The sequence below is a fragment of the Anser anser genome (genome assembly GCF_964211835.1).
Source record: "Anser anser genome assembly, chromosome: 27".
Classification (NCBI taxonomy): Eukaryota; Metazoa; Chordata; class Aves; order Anseriformes; family Anatidae; genus Anser; species Anser anser.
Genome location: NC_139748.1, coordinates 2,752,956 through 2,773,956, shown reverse-complemented (window position 1 = coordinate 2,773,956; position 21,001 = coordinate 2,752,956). Strand labels below are relative to the sequence as shown.

The 21,001-nt window shown below is 52.3% G+C and overlaps 1 protein-coding gene across 4 annotated transcripts in view; it reads right to left on the bottom strand.

The window, feature by feature from the left end:
- Window positions 1-573: 573 nt before the first annotated feature.
- The window catches only part of PLXNA2 (plexin A2), a 381,872-nt gene continuing 361,444 nt past the window's right edge, over window positions 574-21,001 (bottom strand). For all 4 annotated transcript variants that reach the window (XM_083812470.1, XM_083812471.1, XM_083812473.1 and 1 more), the window contains 10 exons: window positions 20,018-20,084; window positions 19,166-19,312; window positions 18,668-18,827; window positions 18,399-18,502; window positions 14,043-14,142; window positions 10,988-11,178; window positions 10,268-10,437; window positions 8,294-8,506; window positions 7,854-8,004; window positions 574-6,770 (listed from right to left, as the gene is read on the bottom strand). In XM_083812470.1, coding sequence (XP_083668596.1) covers window positions 6,675-6,770; window positions 7,854-8,004; window positions 8,294-8,506; window positions 10,268-10,437; window positions 10,988-11,178; window positions 14,043-14,142; window positions 18,399-18,502; window positions 18,668-18,827; window positions 19,166-19,312; window positions 20,018-20,084 — 1,399 coding nt within the window. In that variant the 3' untranslated portion in view covers window positions 574-6,674. The remainder of the gene's footprint in view (window positions 6,771-7,853; window positions 8,005-8,293; window positions 8,507-10,267; window positions 10,438-10,987; window positions 11,179-14,042; window positions 14,143-18,398; window positions 18,503-18,667; window positions 18,828-19,165; window positions 19,313-20,017; window positions 20,085-21,001) is intronic.

Here is a 21,001-nt window from a genome sequence, read left to right as displayed (position 1 = left end):
CTTGAGGACTGATCGTTGCAAGGAGGGGAAAAACGAAGAACTCACCCAGGCCTGTTATTTGTAAGCAGCGCTCGCTCCCGTTACTTACTGCGGTCCGTCTGGATCCGCAAGCAGAGGTGCTCCTCGGGGGACACCTCAGCCCTTCTGCTGCTCTTTCCGAGATGACGAACGAGCAATTCTCACTGGACCTTTCTGAGCTTGAGGACGTTTAGCAAAGATGCCAAAGCAAAGGACCTGAAAAAGCAGGTCCATCAAAGGACCTGAAAAAGCAGAGGGGGAGCCCCAGCCTCACCTTCCCTGCGCCCCGGGGGGATGGCCCCTCCGACCCTCGGGCATCCACCGGCAGCACCTCGGGGAGCACTGAGCTTTTCAGTTGTTAGGAAGAAATGGTTCCTGCTGCAAAGGCAGAAGTTGCTTTCTGAAGGCTGGAGGCTCGTCCAGCCCTGCCCAGATTTCCAGCTAACCCCTTTTTGGTTGCTGTGACTCAGTAAGCCAATATTTCTCACCGATGTCCTCAGCTTATACACGAAATGCTACCCACCGCATTAGAAAATAAGGCCCCACTCAGGAGTGTTTTTTTAACCAGTAAACTTTATTTATATATAACAACAGTACAAAGTGAGTCCTTGGCTTGCAAAATAGGAGTGTTTCATATTTACAATAGGTACACAATAATATATTAGAATAATAACAAAACCCCCTTTTTCCTTGGAACATTTTTAAATACTTAAACTTTCTTACATTTTTTTTCCACAACACTTGTAAAAACAACAACAAAGAAAAAACAGACAATCATCTTAAAAAAAAATATAATACAGAACTCCAGTGTGTCAAGTATAATGGGGAGGGGAGGAGCCAGAGAACAATACGGTGGAATGGGTACGGACACGAATCCATTTTTTATTCCTGCCAATACACAACCCCCTAGAACTGGCATTAATTTTAAGGAGTGGGGCAGAAAAAATAAGGATCTGTTGCATGACTGATACCTCTACATTCTGTGACACCACGGGGCCTCATTTTGGGGGATATCCCAGAAGTTTTAGTACCTGTGTTTTCCCTCCTGCTTCCCACCGCTTCTCGTACAAGCCCCGAGGTGCCGTCAGCACAAACTCATCGACACGAGAGGGACGTTTTGCTGCAGCACCTCCTGCAGCAAGGAAGTGACAGAGCAAAGCCAGCCGAGCACCTGGGTTTGTTCCGCCGGCTCCTCTTCCAGGCACCTCTCTGCTGTCCCGTCGCGAGATGGAGAGGTCTGGCGTGGGAGCTGCTGCACAAACTTCCAAGCTTATCAAAATGGAGGCATTAAAAATCTCAAAGGAAAGGCCATAAGGATTTTGTGTTTGAGTTGGCAGCCTCAGGAGGCCCAGAGAGTTTGGGGTACTGTCCATGAGACTGATGGTCCCTGCAGATCTTCTGAGCACGTTCTTGCTGCAGGGATGTACATGTTGTCACTCATATTCCACTTTCACAAAGGAAGAAGGGGATAACATGGGGGCACATGGGGACAGGAAAGAATGAGCACACAGAACACGGCCACAACCCTTCTGCTGCGTTTGAGCCGAGCCACCTGGGCTGCTCCTGGAGCAACCACGGCACCCGCAGCCGCCGGTCCCTGCCACCCCGTGCCACCCCGTGCCACCCTGTGCCACCAGGCTGTCCCCAGTGGCTGCTGACCCCACATCCCCATCCCGATGCGGCTCCGCAGCTGGAGCATTGCCCTTCTCACCTAGAACATGAGCACCAGGCACATCCATGTGCTTCGAGCAGAGACTTCCAGGAGGAGAACATCGGGTCAAGGACTTCCCTCCTCTTTCCCCATAAAACCAATCTGACCGACCTATGTGTAAACCACACATTCAGGGTTGCTCAGCCCAGCAGATCCTGAACAGCATCTTCTTTTGCAGTGCACACCCGCACCTTTTCCTCCAATTATTTCCCCACTGAATGTCTAATTAAATAAAAAAAAGCATCCTGTCCATGCGGGTGCTGGGTGGCCTGGAAGCTGTCAGCAGCCCTTTGCCTCCGGCCTCCAGCCTGCTGGTCCTGGTGGCCTCGGGCAAAGGCTGGGTGGAGCTGGGGGCGACGGGGGGGGGGGTTTCACTGAAGACACATTCACGACACAGACCGGACGGCTCACCTAGCTCTACCTAGCACGCAACTATATACAAGGTCGCAGTTCCCTGCGTTATTGGCTTGTGGTTTATGGTACAAATGCAATTCTGAAACAGGATGGCTGAAGCTTTGTGGCATGGTAATGTGCCTTTGATGTCAGTTATTTAGCCTTCTCTGAACGTTTTTTCCTTCTCGCCAGGGTACAGTCACTCCCGACTTTGCCCTGATGTCTCAGCTTACTCACGTCAGGCTCTTTGCGTCTCGTTCAGGCTGGTGAGCTGAGTCCCCGTGGCAGGTGAGCTCTGACAGTGCTGGGAATGGGGTGGAGAGAAGCCAGCAGCAGGTGGGGACGTGGCCGGGCTGCTGCCAGGAGAGGCCCAGGAGCATCCCACGCTGCCCGAGGCGCTCCTCATCCCCGCTGCCTGCCCACCACTGCTGGAAGCCAGACCTCGTCCGTCCATCTGTCTGGCCACGGGAGGAAGGACGCACTCCGAGCCTTCGGGCACAGGTACAAGGGACTTGCACCGAGGTGCTCAGAGCCAGCATCGCGCAGGAACACAACCCGAGAGCATTAAGTCCTCTTGCTTTTTCCCTCCAACTGAAGCGTAGGTATATCATGACATTTTTGGTGAAGTCTGTTTAAAGGTAGGGTAGTTAGCCTATGTGGGGGTGGGCCATTAGGATTTTAAGACAGTGTGTTGAAGGCACTGCTGTGATGAAGGTCTCTGTGGCCACCACGTCGAGCGGTCGCACTCGCCATCCCCGGGTGTCCCAGCACCGCGAGCACAGGAGGGCACGGCCACGCTCTGTGTCCATCCCACTCCTCGGCGCTGGCTCCTGCAGGTCTTCGTGAGACTATGGGCCAGTCCAAGCTGGAGCTGGCAGAGCTGGCTCCTCTCCGTGCTTCTCTCTCCTTTAAACATAAATTCACCCTTTATGGCAAAGCACGAGCCGCTTGGTGTCCGCGTCCTCTGTACTTCGGTGGCCGCAGTGTCGTGGTGCTCCACAGCGGGGCTCATGCAGAGACAAGATTGCCTAGAAGTTAGACTCTTGTATGTGGGTTTTTAATAAAGGCTTTCAAGGTGGAGAAGCGTTTGATTAGCACCTTGCTCCCCCTTGGAGTGGGTGCTTTGATAGCTTATGAGCAGAAGATTAAATGGAATTATTTAAGCAGTGACACCAGACAGAGAGATTCCAGAAAGTGACGTCTCCCACTTTGATGTCAAAATACCTGAAACGAAGTGAGCTGGAGAATTGCAACACCAATCGGCCTTGCAGGAGGAAGAGGGCAGTGAGAGGGAGGTGAAATCATTTCATCTAAGGCAGTCATTGCCCCCTCCTGACCAAAACTCGAGTCCAGTTTGCTGCAAGCATGGCAAAAATGCTGTTCTGAGCTTCTGAGCTTCCTCCTCCCAAAGGAGTAACTGGAAAGTCGGATGCAAGCAGGGCAATAGATCACAAGCGCTTTGCCCCAAGGGGATATGTTGCTTCATTCCATGTAATTGCCTGTAAAGATCCATAATTCATGTCAACCACCACAAGTAGATGCTTGGTAGATTATTTATAGGCCACCCCTTCAAGTCAGCACCGTGCCGTTCCCTACGCCATCCTTCTGACCCTTTTTAGGTGATGGAAGAAGAGATGTTTCTGCTGCTTCCCTTGGAAGCCAGTCAAAACTCAATAGCCTACTGTTTTGCAAAGTGCTCCTGTTGGTTTCCCTTTCCTCCTCTGTTTAACTTCCTTCAACAACACAGAAAATAAACTTAATTGTCCACCTCCCTCCTTGGCGCTCACGTGTATTCATGGAATACAGACCTCTTTTTAGCCAGCTCGGGCGCGGTTGATTCTTTTGATCCTTGCTCACACATCAGCCCCTCTGGGCTCTGCAGTTACTTTTACTTTTCCCCCTCACCTTCACCTTCCAGCACAACCCCACGTGTGCCCGCCCTGCACCTTGAGCAGGGCCCTGCACGCAGCGGTCGCGCTGCTCATGGGCAGCCTGGCTGGGAGGCAAAAACCCCGCAAGTAGAAGAGAAGAACACAAAAATACCCCGAGGGCCTGGCTCGGGCTGTCCGGCCAGAACACATACTGGCATTCAGGCGATGGAAAAGCAGGTCTTTGCTTTGGGCAGTATTCATATTTTGTGAATCCTGTGGAAATAACTACCCAGATTAGCAGAAGTGCTTGGAAACCGTTTTGAGTGCTCTCTTTGGGCTTCGGAGTACCATAAGAATTTGGTGAACAATCTGAATATGAATACTCAAAACAAGGACCACAACTAGAATATCTATCGTATATATCTGTAAAATCACCCACGGAAACCTCATGCCGGATCTCTGTCAATAACAATAAGAGAAACCTGTGAAAAACTCAAACCTCCTGGAGGATTTCGTAATAGCTGCAGCTCCACAATGATGGTGTGTGCAGCTGGGCTCGGGCTGCCAGGCGTTAATGGGACAACCTGGGCATTTCCTCCTTTTCTGCCTCTGGAGCTAGGTTCCCTGTGCAGCAGAGCGATCCCTGGGAAGGGAATTCTCCCTGTGACAGGCAGTCTGCAGCCTGCTCTGTCTCCTACGGTCTGTGCCAGCTCTTTCCCTGTCTCAGTAAACCAGAGCCCTCCAGTCACACAGCTGAGTCTGTTGTAAATGTCAGGAGCTTATTGCACGAGGCTGATCGTTAGTACTTCTCCCACACTGGTAATAGGGCCCAGAGAAACTCACAGAAGTGGATTACCAGAAAAAAAAAAGTGGGCTTGGCATGGCTTTCAGTGAAATAATTGCAACAGCAAGTTTCCTGAGACATCTCGATGCTCTTCACTGTGCTGGCTCCCCTTGGGACCACACTCCTGGTGCTCTCCTGGCTCCTTGAGCAGCCGTGGGGAAGGAGGGGCGCCTAAAAAATTGGTTTTCCTTCACTGCACGCGGGCTGCAGACTGAGGTCTGGGCTGGGACTGGCCAGCGGGCACCTTGGCCATCCCACCGGGTGGCCAAGAGGTCCTGCTCCCTTGGCACCGAGTTCCCATCCCCTCACAGCCCAGATATCCCATCATCTGGCAACCAGGACAAACGGTCCTGGTGCTGAACGGAGCCCAGGAGCAGCTTTGCTGCCCAGGTCCCACAGTCAATGCCTCCATCTGCATCGTGTCTAATGGCCCTGTCCTCCCTGCTGCAGCCTTCGCAAACATCAATATTTATTACAGAGAGAAATATTTACAGCGTTCCTTCCCCTCCTGGCACTCTACAAAGGGACACATAAGCTTTGGTGTCTTTGAAAGAAATAACACTCAGAGACATCTGCCTGTCACTGGCCACAGGAACACGTGCCAGCAGGCCAGCTAGGAACTGAAGATAACAACGAGACGCTCGGACAGACACACAGACAGCAGCGCTAGCTGGCACTTGCAGTGCTGGTTACGGTTTTCCCTTGCCTAGAGCAAAGATTTCTTTCCCCTCCCTCATGGAAATGAAAGTCCTGGCCCGCGGGCGACATCGCGTGCACTGAGACCGAGGAACTCGGCCGGAGCCTGCGCTGCTCTGTGAGTCAAACAGGAGAACAATAAATACGCCACCTCGCTACCTCTAGCCTCTTCAAGTATCGCTCACTGTAAACATCAGGTTCGTGGTTGTTTTACTGCAAGAAGTCGGGGCGGCTGCCACCAGGCTGCACGGGCAGCCCCGATCCATCCTCGCTGCCGGAGCACCGCCACGCCGGGGATGGGAAAGGGGAAAGCACTTACGTCACGTCCCTCCTCATTCAACAGCAAATGGGATTTAAAAAATATATATATATATATTGACACTATATAAATACATAGATAAAGCTGGATTTCAAGACAGGTTGGATGATTGGGTAGATTTGCAATTCATGTAAAGTTCCTTCTAGTGCCTATAGGTTACTCAGCCACTGAACCGTTTCTGGCTAAATTGTTATTTCACTTGTGTAGAAAGGTGTGGTGCAAACTTGTGCTCATATTTTTTTTTATAAGATCCCAAAAGAAGAAGATTTCAGTTTTCCAGACTTTCCGATTGGTGTAAGAGTCCATCCGCAGAACGCCTGAGCCTCATCCTTGGGGGTCGCGCGAGGACAGGATTCAGGACTGAACCTTGCTGCCAGGATAATCTCTGTGGCCTCTGTGGTTTTTGCCCTGTTCCTTTTTCCTTTTTTTCTTCTTTTTCTTTCTTTTTTTTTTTCTTTATTTTCTAAAAAAAAAAAATTAAATAAAGTTTTATTTCCTAATATACATCAAATGATTCTCATGCAAAGCAGCAGTCATGGAGACGTCCAGACTTTCCAGGTTCCTTCTTTCCATGAATAATGGAAAAAATAATCCATCTTGATTTGACTTTGATTGAGATGCTTTGTCTTTTTTTTATCTTTCTGCCTTTTTGAACCGGATCCTACGTGATTTTGAATGCAGTCAGTCCTTGGGCCAGTCTCTGCTCTCTCTGGATGAGCCTTGGTATTTACGTGTGCCTTTCTTGCTTGTTCTCCCTCTCGAGCCCCGAGCGTCCGTGCAGTACTCTTGCCCCTTGCTGTCTGTGAGCATCGCAGCCTTTCTTCAGCTCTCAATAGACATGGCACCGATAAGTTGCTCTACTTTGTATGCCAGACGCTGCCTACGTGCCTGCTCATCTTGTTCCAAAGCTCCAATGAGCTGGTACAGGGAAAAAAAAGGAGAAAACAGAAAGAAGTCAGTGTGAGGGAGAAGGGGTGGACAGGGGTGGGTGGCAGCAAGATGCGAGCAACTCGAAACGCGGGTGTGTGTTTCAAGGGACAGACAGAAAGCCAGTGAAAAACATGGGATAAATCAGGTCTGGGGATAGCCTGGGAACATTTCTGGGATGCATGCACAGCACGGCCACCAAAATGCGCGGTATTTCCCCAGGAGCAGCTGGCAGTGACAGAGCAATACAGACAATGCTTTCTCATGACACGAAGTGCTGAGGTTTTCCAGTGACAATAAATCCCTTCCCTCAGCTTTGCCCCAGTAAAGAACCCGGAATAACAAATGGCAAAGCAACGCAATGAGTGCTTCCCCTCCGCACAGCCGTGCTCGTTCATTTGCTGGCCAGCTCGGAGCATGCAACCAGCACCGCACAGTCAGTCCCGCTCTTGTACCTTGAGCTCCGCATCTCTTGTCTCATTTAGCATGAAAGTTATCAGATTTTAAACCCTAATCAGAAAATAGCTGTGGCATTGTATCACAAATGCATACATGCAATTAAATTACAAAACCCTTCCTTTTAACGGACATAATTGCAAAATAGGTTTTTCTTACACTGAAATGAAGGGGTGGAACAGATGGCGAGAATTTGGTTTCAAGTGATGCATTCATTAAAGGCACTCAGGCTGCCAGGGAATCTTTGCTAATAGGAGCCTGCACCACTGCACCAGGGGATTTGTACTGTGCTGTTCCCAAAAACCAGGGATGTTTCTGGGGGGGGTCACTGGGCCATGATGATTTTCCACTGCATTTAGGAGCGAGCTGCACTCGGCGTGTGCTGAGGCTGAGGAATTCAGCTGCTCACACAGTGTTTGAGCTCTCAGCTCTCCTGGGAAGCACCCTACAGAGCAGGACCCGAACCTGGCTGTGCATGATCAGAGCAGATGCAGGCAGCAGCAGCACAAGAAGCGGCCGTGCTACACCAAGGGTGATCTGGGACGAAGCAGGAGCTGTGCTCCACGCGTGGAGGTGGCCAGCAAGGGGACCGGCACGGCGCTGCCCGCGGGCACCCACCTCCTCGCTGTACTTGCTGACGTAGGAGTAGATCTCGTTGAGCGCACTCAGCATGTTGAACTCGGCGGAGTGCAGGCGCGACTGCTCGGCGAGGTAGGCGTTCATGTCCTGGTCGCTGATGGCCGGCAGCTTGGCGATGTCTGCGTAATACCTGCGGGGGCGAAAGGCGAGGGGCCGGTAAGGAACACAGAGGGTTAAAATGCCCCTCTTCACCTTGAGACTCAGACTGTGGGGAAGGGGATGTCAGTTTGCTTTACGCCTACATGTAGCAAAATGGGATCCTGGGCTGTGGCTGAGCACCGAAAATAAGAGCAGCAATCCTAGGAGCCGTGCCATCGGCTCGCTGCAGGAGCCACTGGTGCTGCAGCACTTGCCATCGAGAGCAGAGACAGCCTGCAGGTCCTGGGGCAGAAGCTCAGCAGGACCGTGCCACCACTGACCTCTCCACCCAGCTCTTGTAGCTGGGGATGTCCTTGGCGTACAGCAGCTTGTTGGAGGGGGAGTCCTTGCCCAGGCGGTGCTCGGAGGTGGAGCAGGAGTCCATGAAGGTCTGAGCCACGACGGAGAGGCAGGCGTCCGTGATGCTGCCCTTGTGGATGTCAAACACGAACTGGGGGTTTTTGATGACGTTCACCCAGAACCGCAGAGGGAGGCTGCGGGGAAATCAAGAAACAAAACCGAATGTTAAAGCAAAGGCTGGGAACGGGCCCTTCCTGCGCTGTGTGTTCCCACAGGGAACCTGGGACAGGTTCCTGCTGCGTGCCCCATGTCTGATCCTGCAGCAGCAAGGTGAAGAAGGTGAGAGCTGGGCAAGCAGTGGGTGCTGAGGGTGCAATGCCTGCACCAGGACTGGGCTGAGCAGCTCCAGAGGTGCTGGGCTGAGCAGCTCCACAAGGGCTCGCTGGAGGAGGTGGCCCTGGTACGGGGCAACTCCGCGTCCCCGTGCCCCCCAGCCGCTGCCCGGCAGCTCGCCGTCCATCCCCTGTGAGCAGGGCAGCAGGTATCAGAGGCTCCGTCCCCAAATCCCAAGGCCTTTGCAATCAAAGGGGAATTATTATTCCTTTTTTCTTTGGCTGTATAGCAGGATCAAACAACCAGCTGCTGCTTTCTATTACCTTTCAAGTCTCGGCTCTCTCCATCCAGCTTGCTGCACCGAAGGCTTCAGCATTAACTCTTGCTGCGCTGCAGGCCAGCAGCTGCATCCCCTGCAATGCCAGCTCCTGACCCCCATTGCACCAGCTCTGCCTTACAAACTGCAATTTGCTTTGACCTGCTCCAGCAGCCTAAGCCTCTCCCAACTCTCCAGTGAAATTCCCTTTCTGGGAATGCCGCGTGCCCCATTCCCCGTACAGCCCCAGGGCTGCCAGGGTGCTGCCCTGCGTGCTGCAGCATCCTCTGGAGGATTGGAGCCCCCGCATCACTGCTTGGCCTTAACCTGCCCCGGGTGCCCCCAGCACCACAAGCAGCATCCAGCCTGCGGAGGGCATGGTGAGAGCCGAGCAGAGTGCCCAGCACAACCACTAGCTCGCAGACCGAATTTTCCCCCTGCTCCTGTGCCCCCGTGCAGAGGAAGGACCGGGGTTTGTGCAGCCCGATGGCCCTGGCACAGGAACCTCCACCGCTCGGCGCTTTCTTTTTTACTGCTTTAAGAAGTCTCATCTCTACTTGTGATTCAAGCGTTTTTTATCCTAATAACTCCTTCTTCTAAGGCTTTCAATAAATTGTTTTTAGCTTCCCACTGCCTTAGCGGGGAATCCAGCTTTTGCAGACGTGGTGATTAGAGGCTTTTAAAACCACGCGGGACTTGGGGGAAAATACAAAATCTTCAGGGAGCAGCCATTTGTTGTGCTTTTTTTCCTCCCTCTCACAGAGGTAAATTTCTAACCCACAGAGCTTTTAATCCTAAAATAACGGCAGAGGCAGAGATGTAATAGCTCCATTGTTTGGAGAAGGCTGAGCCCTCGCTGCTGTCGGCAGGGGCTGCGTGTGGGGCTGACCCCCTCCTGCCCCCTGCTCCTGCCCCCTGCTCCTGCAGCTGCCCCAAGCTGGGGCAGGGACCCCCAGAGCCCCCTTGCAGGCCGGCTCTGCACACCCCACCATCACCAACGTCATCGGTGCGGGCAGACCTGACCTGTGCAGCGCGCTTGGAGACGGTCTCGGGGTTTAGCACAGCACTGGGGTTTCCACCTGTGTGTGCACGGGGTGGGGGCGGGATCCTGGATCAACACCCACTGCCCCATCAGCATGGGGCACCGGCGTAGCAGAGGCGGGGGAAGCGTGAGCATGGCTCCGTGCTACATTCCACGTCCTGGGGCTATGGAGCTGGGTTGCCCCCAGCCCTTCCTGCAGCTCTCCCCCATCTCTGATTTTTTTCCCCAGCTCCAGCCGCCCTTCCGCCCCCTCTCCGTTCTCACCAGTTGCTCTTCCACGTGTGCCGCACATCTGTGTCGTGGATGCCGTGCTTATCTGCTTGCTCATCCAGGAAATCGAACATGTACTTGATGGCCAGCGGGAGCGCGCTGCCGCGGTGCACGGTGCTGAACAGCGTCTCAAACAAGTCGTCCACAAATTTCTGCAGCGTACCCTAAAGGGAGCAGCAGCCAGCAAGGTGAAGGAGGGATGGAGGTACACGTGCGCTCTGCACAGCCCCACGAAGTGCAGCCACAGATCCCAGGTCCCACAGGAACAAGCAAGGTCAGGAGCTTTGCAAACACTGCCCGTGCTGCAGGAGGACTGGGGGCTGCAGCTACCCAGGGCTGTGCTTCCTCTCTGTTTCTAGCAGAAAACAATTCCTTTGCTTTCAAACTCATATCTATGTCATCCACAGTGATGAACATAATGAAATGAAGGAAAATTATTGCAACAAAAACCCAAACAGTTAAGTATCTACAGGTACTGCTGTCCATAAAACTCTTCATGTTTTAATACCATATAGAAGAACGAACTATGCAGCAATCATGGTGAGCATGAGTCTATTTCTGTTGCTGCTCCAGGAGCCACCCAACCCCTGGGGCATTACAGGGACAGTCCCCACCTTGGTGCTGAGCATCACTAGTGACTGCACAGCACCCTCACAAGGGCCTGGACAGACCTGCCCGTGTGTTTCCCAAGCAAATTTAGCACACGGCAGTTACCTTAGTAGCTAGTAGCCTGGTCAGGTAGATCTCAGACACCATCTTGCTGCCCCGGTCCCCTTCCTTCTGGTCTCCATGGTCGTGGTTTTTGACCAAATGCCAGACTTTGACGCCGCTCTCCAGGTCCGGGGTGATCATGGGGGCCCGGGAGCGCAGGCTGTCGGGGCTGCCGGTGTACCTGAAGGTGGAGTCTGAGCAGTGGGAGGAGAGGTCAGCCACATTCAGAGAACGTCTCCTTTCATTTCCCTGCCTCGTCTCGGTGATGCCACTGTGCTCGTTCATGCCCAAATCATCTACTCTGATTTTTTTGCAGGGCAGTGGAATGCAACACCACACAGACACCCACAAAATGGAAGCGTGTGCCGAAACAGACCGCGTACTCAGAAATGATACACCTTGGTCTTCACCCAACACAGAGCCCCCAGCCTCGAGCCTTTCCCTTTTTGCACTCAGATGGGGGACCTCTCCCTCTTCATTCACACCCTTCACTTACATGACCGCGGCACAACAGGTCCCTGCAGGACACCTCCGTGCGCCCCAGCTCACGCACATCAACCAGGTGCCCCAACACCTGCACCATCCCGGTCCCCGTACCAGTGTACGTAAATAATAACAAGCTGCCAGCCCTGCTGCCCAGCGGGCAAAAGGAGCTCCAAGTGCAGGAGCCAAAGGGTTCTTCCAATTGCACAGACACCATGTGGGGACACGAGATATATTTAACTTCCCAAGCAACGCGTGCCCTGGATCCCATCCACAGCCTCTTCAAGCCAAAACATGGCTCAGAGAAGCCAACACCTAGCGTGCCTTGCTCATTTTCTTCCCCTCACTACGTTTCTTTGTTCTCCAGGAACCTCATGTGTTTTCTCAAAATTAGCCTTCCGATTCGCTTCTCACCCTTCTCAGCAAGAGGAAGGAGATCAATCATAAATCAGCCGAGGGAAGTACGCAAGTCATTACAAAACTAGCTAGATTTTCATCCCTGATTAGGGCTTAGATAAATGAGTACTCCAACTGATATAATTAAGGAGACAGACAGGGGGATGGCTAGGAAAGCATCTACTAATTCTATTTTTAAGCATAGCTCTGTACTGATATATCATGGGGAAAGTAAATAAGTATCTCATTGAAATTCTGTCGGCACAATTAAAAGTATTAATCTTAACGTGAGCGATGATTCATACTGGTGGTTCGCAAAGGCTTTTGCATCTGGCATAGATCAATGAGCACTGAAGACCCCTGTTGTGTCGCCTGGGCTCGGCTTTTCCTTCACCTGAAGGGCAGAGGCACAGCAAGAAATGCCTTTTCTCCCATCCACAGAGCCCGGCGTGGCTTTTACCTAAGGAATCCTGCCACAAGGAGGGCTCCTCGGGAAGAATTGCTTTGGGAGCTACGAGCAAGAGGAGAGGGGTCTGTCAGGAGCCCTCTCGTCTGTAAAACACTCCGTACAACGGAAGATAATGAAAGATCAGTGCACTAGAGATTTTGCCACTGCTGCCTTTTATGGAAGTATATGATTACTCTGATTGTGGATTTAGTGCTATAAATGCACACCTGGCACCTAACGGGCTCATTTATTCAGGCTGGGGAGCCTTTAGGGACCATCTGCAAAGTGCCTAGCGGTGCTATTATGCAAATAGCGAATTCCCAGGTGTGTGAATCCTGGCACGCCGAGTTAAGAGCGCTGTTACCCGTTTTTGACCCATTAGCTAAGAATCCAGGATCCTCCACTTAGAGGAGAAACGGATGAAGGAGTTGGGTTGTTCTCGTGCAGCCCTGCTCCCATGGGGTGCACACGGCTGCTTTCCTGCAGCAGCAGCCAGGAGGTGCCTTGCAGCACCTGGCCCCGCCGAGCCAAAAGCCTTTCCCTGGCCCTTTCCAGACCCCCATTCCCAAAGGCTGCTCACGCGGTGCATGGCATTTCCTCTTCCCACCTCTCAGGTCTTTTTGCTGTTCAGCTCACAGACGCAAAAGCCTTTGCAAAAAATCAGTAGCCAAGCACCCTTTTCTGTTTGGCACGTGAACATAATGTCATTTTAGACAACGTGCCGTGGTCATCTGGTGGAAGCTGCTGCTTTTTTCCACCTAATTCGCTTCAGGTGCTGCCTTCCTACAACAAAGGCAGCTTCAATCCCAGCTCACCCAGATACATCCTCAATCAGGACACAGATTCACAGATTCACAGATTTCTCTAGGTTGGAAGAGACCTGAAGATCATCGAGTCCAACCTCCGACCTAACACTAAGTACTCCACTAAACCATATCCCTAAGCTCTACATCTAAACGTCTTTTAAAGACCTCCAGGGATGGTGACTCCACCACCTCCCTGGGCAGCCCGTTCCAATGCTTAATAACCCTTTTGGTAAAGAAGTACTTCCTAACATCCAACCTAAAACTCCCCTGTCGCAACTTTCGCCCATTCCCCCTCGTCCTGTCACTAGGCACGTGGGAGAACAGACCAACCCCCACCTCTCTACAGCCTCCTTTCAGGTAACTGTAGAGAGCGATGAGGTCGCCCCTGAGCCTCCTCTTCTCCAGGCTGAACAAGCCCAGCTCCCTCAGCCGCTCCTCGTAAGACTTGTTCTCCAGACCCCTCACAAGCTTGGTCGCCCTTCTCTGGACTCGCTCGAGCACGTCCATGTCCTTCCTGTAGCGAGGGGCCCAAAACTGAACACAGTACTCGAGGTGCGGCCTCACCAGAGCCGAGTACAGGGGCACAATCACTTCCCTCGACCTGCTGGCCACACTGCTTCTTATACAGGCCAGGATGCCGTTGGCCTTCTTGGCCACCTGAGCACACTGCTGGCTCATATTCAGCCGACTATCAACCAATACTCCCAGGTCCTTCTCGGCCAGGCAGCTTTCCAGCCACTCATCTCCCAGCCTGTAGCTCTGCTTGGGGTTGTTGCAGCCCAGGTGCAGGACCCGGCACTTGGCCTTGTTGAACTTCATGCAGTTAAGTGGTGCCACACGAGCTGGCGCCACGGCTTTCAGTGGCAGAGCAGCACCCGGCCGCCTCCTGCGAGTCTTCACCCCCCAGCACGCGGCTGCTTCTTACCGTATCTGCTAATGGACGTGCGGGATATACTGGCAGAGGCAGGAATGTTGTACGAGGAGGTCTGCTTGGGAACAAGAGCCACGACCGAGCGGTCCGATACCTGGGGAGGAGACAGAGGGGGAGACATCAGCAAGAGCTGCTTTCTGCACTGGGTGCTTATCTGCAAATGCAGCCAAGAGAAATCCTCAGGGCCCAAGCTTGGCAAGGAGCCGATGACCTGGTGCTTGGGTCCTCGGTCAGGGGGAAAGAGCCCTTGGCCTTCCCAAGGGGAGAGGTGCTCCTCACCCAGCCGAGCTCTGCGCTGGGTCAGGAGCAGCTTAATGGCAAGGGACTGAAGGAAAGGAGTGCAAATCAAAAGACATATTGAAGATGGTTTGGGTTGCTCTGATTTAAGATTACATTTTATCCAATAAAAATGAGAATCTCAAGAATTGTTGTGATCCAATTAAAGTAACAATGCAGAGGGAATAAAACAGCTATAATAACGTTATGGGCCATAAAACATTCCTATTAAACCATTTTTTATTTTAACAATTTTTATGAACTTTAAAAGTTTGATTTACAGCCTGGCACGTCATAAAGCCATCTTTCAAGGGTATTAAATTGTCTGTCCCTCTGCTGCACCAGAGAAGGAATTAAATGCTGGGAAGTCAAACTATAAATGAACATTAGTGCTAACAAGGTTTTGTTACAGCAGACTTTAGTAGCCGTGTTTAATTTTACCCTCCCTATAAATCTAATAGGCACTGGATATTTTTTAGCTTATTTATGATAATTAGGGATCCACAGGTTGCCAGGGGCCTTTTGGCTGTGACCTCTGTGCTGCGGTGTCCCGAGGGGACAGGAGCTGCTGGGGGGCTGCGACCCGCATCCAGCACCTCCCTCAGCACCAGCACACACAGCACGGAGCCGCACAGGCAGCTCGCTCCCTTCCAGGCTCTGCGGTCCGCTAAGATGAAAGGTTTCATGCAAATGTGAGTTGTTATTATTGCTAGCGATAGTCGAAATAATAGCACTTGTGTTTCACAGCACAAAAGTGAGATATTCCGAAGCAAAACACTTCAAACACCTCTGTTATTTCCTCCTCTGCTCCTGCCTCACTTCATCCAATTTATTAAGTCAATGGAAGAAGCGATCAGCGGTGATATTATTTTCCTAGGCTGTTATTAGCTGCCACTTCAGCTCAGTTTCACGACGGGCGAAGCTGAGCGCTGGCGCTGGGTTCTGCAGCTTCACCGGAGCCACACAGACCTGGGCGAGAGGCGTTAGAAACTGCTCACACACCAAGAGCTCTCACTCTCTAAATTTTGGGTCGAACGGCTCTCGTCAGCTAAAAAGTACCAGCGTACAAATTAGCATCAGATGTAAGATGCATTCCTTCCCCATCTCACTCTGCTGTTGCCACACTTCCGTAATGCCCAGGAGACGCTTGAGAAGCTGGCTGGCTGGTTTACAACTTTATAAATATTCTGATTCTTCTACCAGCTGGAAAAGCGCTGCACAAAACACCTTAAAGAGAAAAAAAAATGAAAACGGGGCCGGGGGGAGCCGCGGTCTGGCAGCGCCGACACCTCCCCGTGACCTGGGCCAGCGAGGACACAGCCCGAGCAGCTCCATGGCCGCCGCCAGATCCTGGCTCTCGTTTTCTGCACAAATCTTCCCTCTCTGCTTTTAATTTTTCATTTAAAATAATTTTCTAATCTCTCAGCCCTTCCAGGCTCCCAGTGGCTGACAGGTATTCATGCTCTGCTGCCTCCCAGTTAACCCTGCACGAGCCGCTGTAAATCATTTGATATTGAATTCAGTGCCTCGTTTTCCCCGAGTAAAGCCACGCGGGGTGAGACTCTCCCGTGGAGTTTAATAGGCATGAAACCGAAAGGACACCACACAAACGTAACGCAATTCCTTACAACTTGGTTTAAAAGCTCCAGAGACTTTAACAAAGCATTACAGCTATTTAACCTATACTTCTATTTTAAAAATGAAGAAATAAGCAGCAGGCATGCAGTTCTCCATATAATTCTCTAACGTGGTTCAAAAACATTACAGAAAGGTGAATATTTCCTTTTAAATCTAACTTGGCTTTTGACAAGGTTTACAATGAAAAATACATTTTATCCACTGTTGCAGACATATACTGTATTTATTCTGTATTTTTATCATCCTAAACATGTTCAAAACAAAATAGTGTCAAAATCTGACAGGCAGGTGTGGGGCTGCATAACTGCCCCGGCCCTGGCAGAGCATGGCAAGCAGGAGGAAGGCTGCTTGGTGCTTGGCAGGGCAGGGCATGGTGCTGAGCCCCGAGGAGCTGCAGGACTCAGCACAGCAGCAGGATGGTGGGGACCGGGCGCTGCTGGTCCTTGCTTCAGCGTTTGCTCCGAGGCAGCAGTGCCCCCCCAAAATGCACATGGTTTTATCGGAGGAAATCATGTGCTGGGCATCTCCAGTGACTGTGTGCAAATCCACAGAGATCGCTTAAATCGGCAGATAAAGGTGTGTGACAAAGAGAAAGACACCCGGCTGAAAATAAGGACGGCTCTGAATGAGAGGGGGAGGTAGCTTTACAGAGCTAGATCTTATATTTATAGAAATCCAGAAATCATCTCGCCAGTCCTCCACAAGCTGGAGGAAATCTACACTTCATGTTTATGGCTGAACCACAGATGTTTCATACGGATGGTTTCCCTTCCCTGCCTTCCTGCAGATCGCAGAATTCCCCCCCTGCTCCTTTGCCAGGCACTTTCTCTGTGCTTCGACAACCCTGGTTAAAGCGGTGAGAGCAGCGCCTGGGGCGCAGGTGATTTTATGCCCTCTTCTAAGCTGTGCCTCTGCCCAAAATATTTGTTTTACTGTGTAGTCCTGGAGCATCTGTATTTCTGATACCTAATAAAAACATTTATTACCCAAACAGAAAAAAATACTGGTAGAAATACAAAAAATCATTGCTGTTTGTTTTTGGCAAAAGCCCTGCCTTGACAAGATTTCTGTTGCAGCGCGGAGAACTTGGCTTCTTTTTATGGCTGCAACAGCTCCATTCGGGCTGTGCAGAGCTGTGGCCAGAGCCATGTGCAACTGCTGCCTATTTAGATACTTGGCAGCAAACTTCCACTTTGTTCCAGAGCAAAACTGACATTCGAGTGGCAGGAATAGCTGCAGTGTCTTGAGTGCTGTCAGGATTTTGTTTATTTTAAGGGTAAACTTATGGCTCAGATTTCCCCCAGGCACCGAAGTGAAAATACTTGCTCCCCTAGCACCCAGCACACATCAGAGCAACATGAAATTCACTTGTGACTTCCTCAGATGACTTTTAAAGATCAAGGCACAATAAAATCTCCCTGCTTCCCTGCGTGCTGGTTAATCCCTTGCAACTGTCAGGTAGGAGAGGTTTTAAAAACAATGCAATTCATCTGCGCGACTCCCACAGCATTTTACGGTGATCTGCGTAATCCTTCGGGCTGCGTGGGGAAGCTGACCCTGGAGCAGCTTTTTTACAGGCACTTCGCATATTTATGCCACCCTGTGCCTCGCTCCCTGATGCTGTGGCTCCTGTCAATACTGGCTGGCGCTCAGCTTACACAGCGTGAGTCACACTGATGGACTCGCGATGGTGTATAAACAGGGAGGGATGCCAGATTAAATACTGAACACTGCTGCGTAGTTAGTGATGGACAGTACTAGGTTACCGGTCCCAGTTAATGCAGTTATCCTCTGCTGCAGCCAGCCTTGGAGGAAAAGCCTCTGATTCCTTTCTCAGACTTCCCCAGCTCTGCCTGTACCTCTCTGGACACCTCGCACACCCTAAGCAGTCCTTCCTCACCGCCACGCTTCTTTCCAGGGTGCTCGTGCTGCAAAAGCTAAGGACGGCAAAAATTTCTTAGCGCACCTTGGCCAACACAAAATAGAGCATCCTCACTGCCTAGCTTGGTTTTATGTGGCTTCAGTGGCAAAACTCCTAGGACTTGGCTCAGAACTAGGTCTGGGACTTGGAAGGAAGGCACAAACTCCTCTTCCTCCCCCGGCTGCTCTCCTGCTTGTCCCACTCCATGCCATCCCCGCCCGGCCCCGCAGCTCCAGCAGCAGCAGCTCAGCCCTCTCCCAGCTCCGTCTATCTCGCCAGCACGGCTGGCGGTTTTAATTTAGCCAATTTTCACCTCTGCTAGTTTCTTTAAGATCCATGTCAAGGTTGCTTTCCTGTCTAATGCAGAAGCACATTGAAGCAGTCAGGTTTATCATACAAATGTGACCTCCCCCCCGCCTCGGTAGGCGAGACACTTGGAAAATTAAATTTCTGCTTTTCTTTCTCCTTCCTCCTGGCAGCTTCCTGGAAGCCACCTGCTAGGGCTGCTTTCTCACCTGATAATGCATCAGGGTGTTCAGGCGCTTCCAGTCTCCTTCAATCTTGGTGGTGATGTCTTCATCCTGCAGGACCACCCGCGCTATCCGGCCCTGCCGCCACTCTGCAGGAGGCAAAAGCCACGCAGTCAGCGAGGGGAAGGGCACCCACGGGCTCGATCCACTCTGATACCAACATCTGCCCAACTGCTGGGCAGCGAAACCCACTACGGATCACTGCTAACACCCACCCCCCGACCCACCCCCTCCAGCATGCGGGGGGCTCCTACCCAAGTCCATGTCAACAGCTCTCGGTCTCTGGGAGTAGGGGACATTCTTGTACACGGCATCGAGGATCTTCTCTTTGACCTGAGTGATGGTATCACAGTTCAGCACCTTCACAGGGATCTCTGGGCTGTTCTCGTTGTCTGGGTTCACGCAGTTCAGGATCTGGAAAGGAAGGGGAACCACACCATTCTCTGAGGGGCTTCAGACCAGAGTCCAGCAGTCCTCCCTTTGCTACAGGGAAGCTAATGGTCGATGCAGGGGGAGATAAAATGCTCCCCTCCAACCCTGCCTTTCAAAACCATAGCTCGGGCTGCTGGGACATAGCTCAGCTAGGGACACTGCTGCCTCGGGCCTGGGTCTGGCAGCACGAGGCCTTCCTGCACGGGCAACACCGCTGCTTCACGGCAGTGCCCCCTCCACTGGCCCACGGGCCAGAAGGGCTCACGTCCAAGTGGGGAGGACAGGAGCAATCAATGGCAACATCCCCAGGGATCACTCACCAGAGTCTTGTACTCGATTTGCTGCCGGATCAGTTTGTCCTCGCTGAGGGAGTAGCGGGCCTCCCCCGTGATGGCGTCGATTGGGCCCTTCTCCATCTGCTGCTTGATGGCACAGTAGAGCATGAAGAGCGGCTCCCCGGCACACTCCTACCAACGAGACAGACAGCAAAACTAACACGGAGGTGAAGGTGCATCTCCTCCAGGGCCACTGGCCCACAGACTGACTTTGCACGGGACTGATTTCAGCACAGGCACGGTCCCATTGCCTTAATCGCTAGCATGTGTGCAATCCAGGCTCAGGCCCCGGCAGCTCCTGGAGAGGGCGGCCAAAACCGCGAGCTCCGCTGCTTGTTGGGTGTGTTGTCCTTGGCTTGGGAGCTCTGCTGAGTCTGTATGGCTGTAAAGTGGGGATCTGAGATCTTGATCTCGTTCATCCTCATAAAGTCAATTCTGGGGGGGCTTCCGAAACCAAAAATAAAGTTAAAAAATATGAAAGCCCAGGCATGGAGGTGTAAGTGAGAATTGCCCCTAAGTACCAACGAGGTGCAAGCCCTCAAGAGGGAACAGTTTGGGGTACTCCAGAGAATACAGCCAGGTGACACGAGGTGCAACCAAAACCAGGGAACACCAAACAGAAGAGCAGAAAACCTTCTCCCAAGGAGAGCCTTTAAACAGTGCTCAAGGGAAGCAGTGGAAAATCCATTGCGTGAGGGATTTTCAGGTAACTTCCCCCAAAGCTGCCTTGCTGTGTCATTTCACTGGGAGCCTAACGGAGGAGCTGCAAGCCCAGCTCCAGCCCCTGTGGGTGGGACGGCAGAGCAGCAGTGGGGGCCCAGCTCCATCCCTCCTTACCTTGAGGAACTTGTGGAGGAGGAAGGCGAACCAATTCGTCAGCATCTTCTCGGCCACCGACTCCGTCCTAGGGGAGCCAGGAGGAGATGCATGTTACGGACAAAGCCAAACCACGTCTCCCTTTGCAAGCCAGCCTCAGGAAGTGGGAAGAGCCAGAGATGGGAGCGGACGAGCATCCTCCCTCCTGCTCCCCGCACCAGTGGGCACGGCTTACAGCACCACCGCCAGCCCGGCATGGCTCCCGGTGCAGGCAGGCAGCAGGATGAGGCCAGCCCGGCCAGCGCTGTCCACATGCGCCCAGCTGACAGCCCATCACAGCCCTGATGGTGACGGGGAGCCTGGTGACACTCGGCTCCTCGCACGTGGTGCAAATTACAGCCTGGCACAGTAAATCACTGGGATTTGCAGCGGTGGCTGGCAATCAGGGACAGCAGAGTGACAATGGCAGGAAAATTGCAGCTTTCTCCCCAGTCCCACCCAGCATCCTCTCCCCACATTGTGCCTGAGATTATTTCTAATTTAAATACAATGCCTCCTAATGATAGTTTTAATGCTGGCTCTGTATGCCCGGGGGGGTACTTTCCTTAAAGTGCCACGGTGCCTTTTCCTGGGACAGGACAGGCTGGCTGTGCTGGTGGCAGGACGTCTCGTGGCCCACACCTGAGCTCCTGGTGCCATTCCTGCAAACTGCCCGTGGGACACCATGCCCCCAGCCTGCCGAGCACATGGGCTGCCCTGCACGAGGGTGGTGCGATGCTGCAGCAGCCACGACAAAGCATGGGGTCCTGCCGGTCCCAGTCCTGCTCCTGACCCATTTTCTCTGTTCTTCCCCAGCTGCTCTGTTGACTTGAATTAGGGACTGCTTCTCGGTATGTATTTATACAGCATCCGGCGTGTTTGGAGATGATGGCATTTAATGGAAAAAAACAGGGTTTGATCACAAAGTCAAGCGGATCAAGTATAAACGGGAACCACAGATTTCAG